At 40.7% G+C, this 7,173-nt stretch overlaps 1 protein-coding gene across 1 annotated transcript; it reads left to right on the top strand.

Annotated features, from left to right (window-relative positions):
* The first annotated feature begins 3,801 nt into the window (after positions 1–3,801).
* On the top strand, positions 3,802–5,855 carry lratd2a (LRAT domain containing 2a). Its single transcript, XM_044335754.1, has one exon. It carries the CDS (start codon positions 4,371–4,373, stop codon positions 5,196–5,198), a length of 828 nt encoding a protein of 275 aa, XP_044191689.1. The 5' UTR covers positions 3,802–4,370; the 3' UTR covers positions 5,199–5,855.
* Positions 5,856–7,173: the final 1,318 nt, after the last annotated feature.

Raw genomic sequence — 7,173 nt, 5'->3', positions numbered from 1 at the left:
TTAAATGGGTTAAAAAAAAGAAGAAAGTGACATTCCTTCAACACGCCTTTCCTCCATCCTCCCTCCATTCTGCTCCAGATACATGTTATTATTACAAATAAATATGTAAAAAGTATATGAAAATATAAATAAATATGTAATAAGAACAAACTCTTTTTCCTCCCTGAAAATGTCTTCCGGTGTCTTTTTTTTTTGTTACTCATCTACACTTTGAGGTTCTGTGTCACTAATTCCAGCCCCCACTGGCTCTGAATTGTCGCCAATCACATTACACGACATTAGGCTGCTCTCGGTAGATGTTTTCCAAGCCAGGTGGAGCAGATGGCGTGCAAAACACAGCGGACCGGATGCTTTGTCCATCTGCTTCAACGATACACTTGTTCACCTATCCTTGTAGATTTAAACGGACACTGAGTGTAAAAGTGCAACGTCTGACTCGTGAATATGAAGCCTTTAAAAAGCTATGAAAAACCCACATATTTGGGAGGAACATTAAGGTGTCTGCGGCAGGCTGTGCCCCCACCGGACAGGTGGAGCCCTGCCTAATTGCCTATGTCTCCCAGGCCTCCCTGCTCCAGTAATTTCCCAGCACCACAAATTACAGTGTGTCACGGGGGGGCACCAGGGGCGTAAACTGGGTCATGCCACCCGAGGATAAGAAGCTCCAAGAAGAGGCCAAATGGGCTGTATGTCACCACTCTAACAGTTCATTTCTCTCCTAACACCCTCAGCCTGCGCTGATAGGAAACCTCATGCTTGGGAATAGGTGTAATACATCTGCTGAATTCATTCTGCAGATTTGTTATTTTTGACTCCTGTCATATGCCGGCGACTGGCGCTGCTGCAACGCTTCAGGCTGAAATAGGAGAAAAGCAGGGAATGGGAGACTGACAGTATGTGCATAAACTGATGAAAGGTTAGTGAAGGTGATGGTGAAATTATACTGCCCTCTTGCACACTGCATTCTGCTGCTTTCTCATTAGCTACCTCATTTCAAGTGAAACTGGAAATACAATGTTTCAGATGATCTTTTGAATCATGTATCATTATTTGTACCGTTCATGATGTTACAGCTTATCTCTGTTGGCGTTGGCTGTCGTTGATGCCCACATTTGTATCAAGCCTCCTACTCCAAGAGACCTCACAGTCTATCTGAGAAATCGTTTGGCTTTGACAAGAGTGGTAAGTAACTAAGTACATTTACCTAAATACTGAACTTAAATACAATTTTAAGATATTTGTAGTTCACTTGAGTATATCCATTTTTATGCTGCTTTATACTTCTACTCCACTATGTTTCAGGAGTAAATATTGCACTTTTTACTCTACTACATTTATTTGACAGCTAAAGTTACTTTTAAGATTAAGATTTTACATTAAAAACACATGATCAGCTTATGAAATACAGCACATTTTTAAAGATTAAACCAGTGGTTCTCAACAATTTTGGCTCATGACCGCTAACAACAAAAGCAGAGTCTAGTCTTGGGTTGTTGTTCCACCAGAGAGAGATCTCAGATGGTTTAAAAAAACGCTCAAGGCCCAAAGAGGTAAAACTATTCAATATTTTACAACAAATGGCTAAGATTAGAGAAAAGTCCAAAGAATGAATACAGGCATTTTTTTCTTCTTTTCTAGGAAGTTGAATGAAGGACTTTTACTCATAACAGAGTATTTTTACATTGCTGTATTCGTACTTTTACATAAGCTAAGTAAAGGACCTAAATACTTCTTCCACCTTTGGACACTGGTGACCCTCTTTGACCTGGAAACCTGCATGAAGAAATTTGATTAGGACCATGTGACCCAGGTTGAATCTTACTAACCACGGAAAACATTCAATCTGGATTACGCTGGGCTAAAAATCACACAGTGTGATCCTGTACAGCTCTAAGAAAGCTCAGTCTCTTAATTAACCCGATAGTCTTAAGGAGTGCTGCCCGCAGGCCTCCTCATTAATCTGCTTATTCCACTGTGGTCACTGAGGCCTTTCTGCCTGTTTGAACCAGATGAACGGATAAGAAAGAAAGTGTTATTTCTGTTGAGACACGTCCTCTATCATATATCCTGTGCCAGATGACTTTGCAGTTGTAATCTGTCCCTCCAGTGGGTCCCCAGCTCTGCACATGGGGTCAAACTCAGGTCTATCCGCCCTGGTCACTTCCCTGTCTCTGTCTGTCTCTCTTCTTCACTGAGTTGAACATACTGTCTCCCTTTACAGCCTGTCAAACATGCTCAAACCCCTCAGCACCTCTCCTAGTCTCTCACTCACCCAAACCCCTTCCAGGACAGGTGTTTTCACACAGAGGCTGCTGCAGTTTGTGCCATTTTTGGGGCATACTGAGCACATTCACCTTGCCTGTGGGATTCAGTGGTGAGAAAATAGCCTATAACTGAGAACGAGTCTAGGCAGGCCACAAGCCACTACAAACGTAATGGAGGCATTATGGTCCCACCAGGAGATGGAGAGGGAGCAAATGACTGTGCAGCTCCAGTTCATTCAAGGACAGACAGGTGGTCAAAACAATAACATCTCTCTCCGTCCTCCTCAATGAGTAGATTTGTAATAAGAACATATTCAGCTATAAACCCACAGAGCAGGAAGTTTGTCCACTCTGCATTTTTTTCCATCCAGTGAGTTTATGATGATATAAAATAAAAATAACAAACTAAATACAATAAAATAAAAATGACTGGATAAATAAATTGATGAATAAAATAGAAAATAGTCAACAAAATAGAGATAACCAAGTATGATCAAATAAAAATAACTAACTTATAACTAAATAAGAATGAATTAAATAAAATGAAAATAATCAACAACATAAAATAGAATAAAATGAATAAATTAATAAAATAAAAATAGATAAAATAATAACAAATTTATTAAAAAACAAACAAATAAAATATAACAAAACATAAGTAACTAAATAAATGACAAAAAAATAAACCATAACTAACTAACTAAATAACTAACTGACTGACTGACCGACTGACCAATTGACTGACTGACTGACTGACTGATTGACCGACTGACCAACCAACCGATTGACTGACTGACTAATTGACTGACTGACTGACTAACTGACTGATTGACCGACCGACCGATTGACTGACCGACCAACCGACCGATTGACTGACTGACTGACTGACTGATTGACCGACCGACCGACTGACTGACTGACTGACTAATTGACTGACTGACTAACTGACTGATTGACCGACTGATTGACCGACCGACCGACCGACCGACCGATTGACCGACTGACTGACTGACTGATTGACTGACTGATTGACCGACCGACCAACCGACCGATTGACTGACTGACTGACTGACTGACTAATTGACTGACTGACTGACTAACTGACTGATTGACTGACTGACTGACTAACTGACTGATTGACTAACTGATTGACCGACTGACTAACTACATACATAAATAAATGAAACATATATAATTCAATAAAATAACTAATATACATATATTTTTTAATCCTTTAGAAGTATAATTCTTCAGACCTTTAGGCTACCAGAATATTTGAGCATTCAGTTACATAAATTCACTACAAGCTTTAGTAAAATGTATATATCAATTTATAAATATTTTTCAGTTCATTCAAATAAAAAGCTGTATGATTAATACTGTTAAGATAAAGGTCATTTTTATTTATAGGCTATGGCCCAATATCATTACAACATAATATTATATTACAGTCTGAACAACATACATTAGACCCTGAGCTCGAATAACTGAAAAACTTTTAATGGGGAAGCGTTAACAATATTCAGACATGAAGTTTTCTTTCATCAGACATGAGGAGGACATTAAAGGTGCGGCGGTGAGTGAATATCACGCACACTTCCGCTTTAAAAGCGGAGCCGTGTGTAGTCGGAGAGTCGCTGAAGCGATGCGGAGCCACAGATCAGCCTTCAGTTCACTGCCATTCGGATCTCACGCCGTCAGTTCAGTGGACTAATTCACAGACGAACATATCAGCAGCTCTGTGAGCGAAAATTTGGATTTTAACTCATTTTGTTTTTCATGTGTGACAGCCGGCGGACGGAACTTTACGCAGGAAACAGAAAGTGAGCCTGCGAGGCTGCACCTGAGGGATATTTCTACTGGCTGAATTTGAAACCGTATTCTCCTCCCAACTCCACTTGTTGATGGGGCGCAAACAGGCTGCTCAGCAATCATACCGCGGAGATATTCCTATGCGTAATTTGGATAAAACCCCTGTCCGACGTTCAGGGAGAAGGAAGTTCGAACCTGTGAGGTTTTGTGGCAGATGGTGGTGATGTTTGGCGACCGGTAACAGTTCACGGCATCAGATCGTATTACGCAGGCTGCCACCAGGTGAGCAGCGGCATGGGGAACCAGATGGACAAGCTGTCACATTTAAGTTACGCAGAAGTTCCCACAGTGGACCCGAACGGCGTGGACACAGAGGAAGGTCCGCGGATCGGCGTTTCTTACATATTTTCTAACGACGACGACGAGCTGGAGGATGGCTGCGCGGTCGATGGCACAGCAAAGGACCCGAATCAGGAAGAGAAACAATACGACCAGCGCGACGAGGTGGAGTGCGCCGTGTACAACAGAGACGAATGCATTTACGAGAAGAGCGCCAAATCCGCCAGTCTGGAGGTTTACTCTCCAGAGAATCTGCTGAACAAATGCAAAGCAGGCGACTTGGTGGAGTTCGTGGCCACCGGTCAGTACCCGCACTGGGCTGTGTACGTGGGCGACTTCCAGGTGGTGCACCTGCACAGAGCCGAGGTGAAAAACAGCTTTTTGACAGACGCAAGTCAGGGGAGGAGGTGTAGGATTGTGAACGACTTGTACAAATTTAAAGCTCTGGGTCCGGACATGGTGGTGCAGAACGCGATGGAGCAAGTGGGCTTAAAGGACCGAGAGTTGAGCTGGAGGAATTCCGAGTGCTTTGCAGCCTGGTGCAGGTTCGGCAAGAGGGAGTTCAAAATGGGTGGGGAGATACGGATAGGCAAACAGCCTTACAGGTTGAAAATATTCATGTCCGACAAGCACTCACACGTGCTGGAGTTTCAGAGTTTGGAGGACATGGTCATGGAGAAGAGGAGAAACGATCATCTGGGCAGGACAGCCGTGCTGCAGGAGCTGGCCACTCATTTCAGCAGCGTGGAGGAGATAAAAAGTGAGCCAGCAGACGCTGACTGATACCAGCCCCCTCTTTGAAGTTTTTCAAAACGATTGCTTTGCAAATAGAGTAGCCTTTACCAAACTGTTACACCCTGCTTTAATCTATAGCAAGCCTTCACTCTTTAATTTTAGTTCTAATTGGAGCACATGTCATCATTTCCACTTTAGATGGTGTCATTTTAATTATTGCTCCATGTATTCATTAGTCTATAACGATGTTATTGCCTTAAAGCCACACTCCTCAACATCATCAGATGCTTAACGGCCTTAGCAATTATGAATTCAATTATCTAAAAGAAATTGAATTGATTGAAGTAGTTGATAGGCTTGTTTATAGCTCTCTCCACACACACAGTGTATAGTTTTATAAATGCTTTACACGTCTGTCTTAAAGCATCTGATTCTGTATGTATAGAGAGGATGTTTCTCTATTCATAGTGTGTCCTGTTACTTGATCCTTGTGTGGTTTAACTTCCATCTCTCAGCTCACCCAGACAGCAAAGTGTCAGAGCTGCTCTCTGAATACAAGAAGGATTTTGCCTTTAAGGGTAATTCTCACACCAGCACATCTGAAGAAAATGTTGTGGAGCTGGTTTGTTGTTACACTGATCAAAAGTCTGTGTTAACTGTACCCAAAGCTCAAGTAAATCATGATCCCTATAGTCTCTTTTTGAACTGAGTCTTGTTGTTTATGCTGCAGTATTGTGTTACTGATGTGATGCACCAGATGAAGAGATGCTCAACACATCAATAATCGTCTATTTGTTCATTTAATACTGAGTTTATGTTCTGTCGTCTTCACATCAGATATCAGAGTGTTTCTTTGACATTAGTGTAAATTAATTGGGCTTAAAAGATTAATTGTGTTTACTTACTGCAAAAAAATAGATTTTAATTTTTCCCTCTAGTCAAATCTGTAAAGATTAGAGTTCATACTGTGTTGTTTTTTTAAATTTTATCATGTAATTATCTGAAACTATGAGGATTTCTTGGATCACCATAGCTAATGGTTAAACAAATACAGTAGACAACAGGTTCTGTATTTCTCGGTCAAATCACTTAATTATTATTTCAGAAGGAGCATGAATCTACCCACGTTTCATGTGTCAGAAAAGGCTGTTTGAGTTTCAGGTAAATGGTTACTAAAATTAATTTTTGTCAGATTGTTTCCAAAGAAACCAGTTTCACCAACAGAGTTTCTGACAACCATCTAGGGCTCTGTCATACAAAGCAACACTGATACCACTTTCTAATAAGTCACCCTTTAGAGATGGTTCATAAGATATTACTAACTGCTTTATCAGTAGTAAATAAACTACTTACTAATGCTTTACAGATCAGTTCCAAACCATTGATAAAAGGAATTATTTGGTTGCCAGATTTCAAAAAATCCTTTTGCCTGATTGGACCATATGACCACTTACCTTGTGGGAAATCCATTTATTAACAACTTATTAAGCATTTGTCATGTCATACTTAGAAATCAAAGGCAACTTGAAAGAAAAACACCAGCCAAAGGGATTTTTCACAATCTGGTAACCGAAAAATTCTTCTTATTAACATTTTATAACTGATAAAGAACGAGTAAAGGATGTATTAACCATTAAGAAAGTTACAAATTATAAACACTTTATAAAGGTGCCTTATTGGGACTCTTTATGGGGTTATCAGGAGCTAGCTTTGGGATTAAAGTTAGTGTTTCTGTTTGACAAAACTGGCTCACTTTTACCTGAGGTATCACCATGGTAACCAGCGATGCTGGTGCTAATCTGCTCTGGAACAGTTCAGGCTATCAGAATGTAACACCTGGTTTCTCATCGCTCAACTGTATGAAATGTCAGAGCCTTAATTCCTTTAGGAAGTAGCATTATTATAGTGGCGGGGGAAGATTGAGATGATTTCAGGGGTTCACAGCTGGAGAAGGTGCATAAAAAAAGAAAAGAAATTAACAATAAGGGGGCCTAAAACAATGTTGATTCAGGGGGATCCAGAA

The sequence above is a fragment of the Thunnus albacares genome, chromosome 19 (genome assembly GCF_914725855.1).
Source record: "Thunnus albacares chromosome 19, fThuAlb1.1, whole genome shotgun sequence".
NCBI classification, from domain to species: Eukaryota; Metazoa; Chordata; class Actinopteri; order Scombriformes; family Scombridae; genus Thunnus; species Thunnus albacares.
Note: the sequence above shows the minus strand (reverse complement) of the source record. Positions and strands in the feature narration are given on the sequence as shown.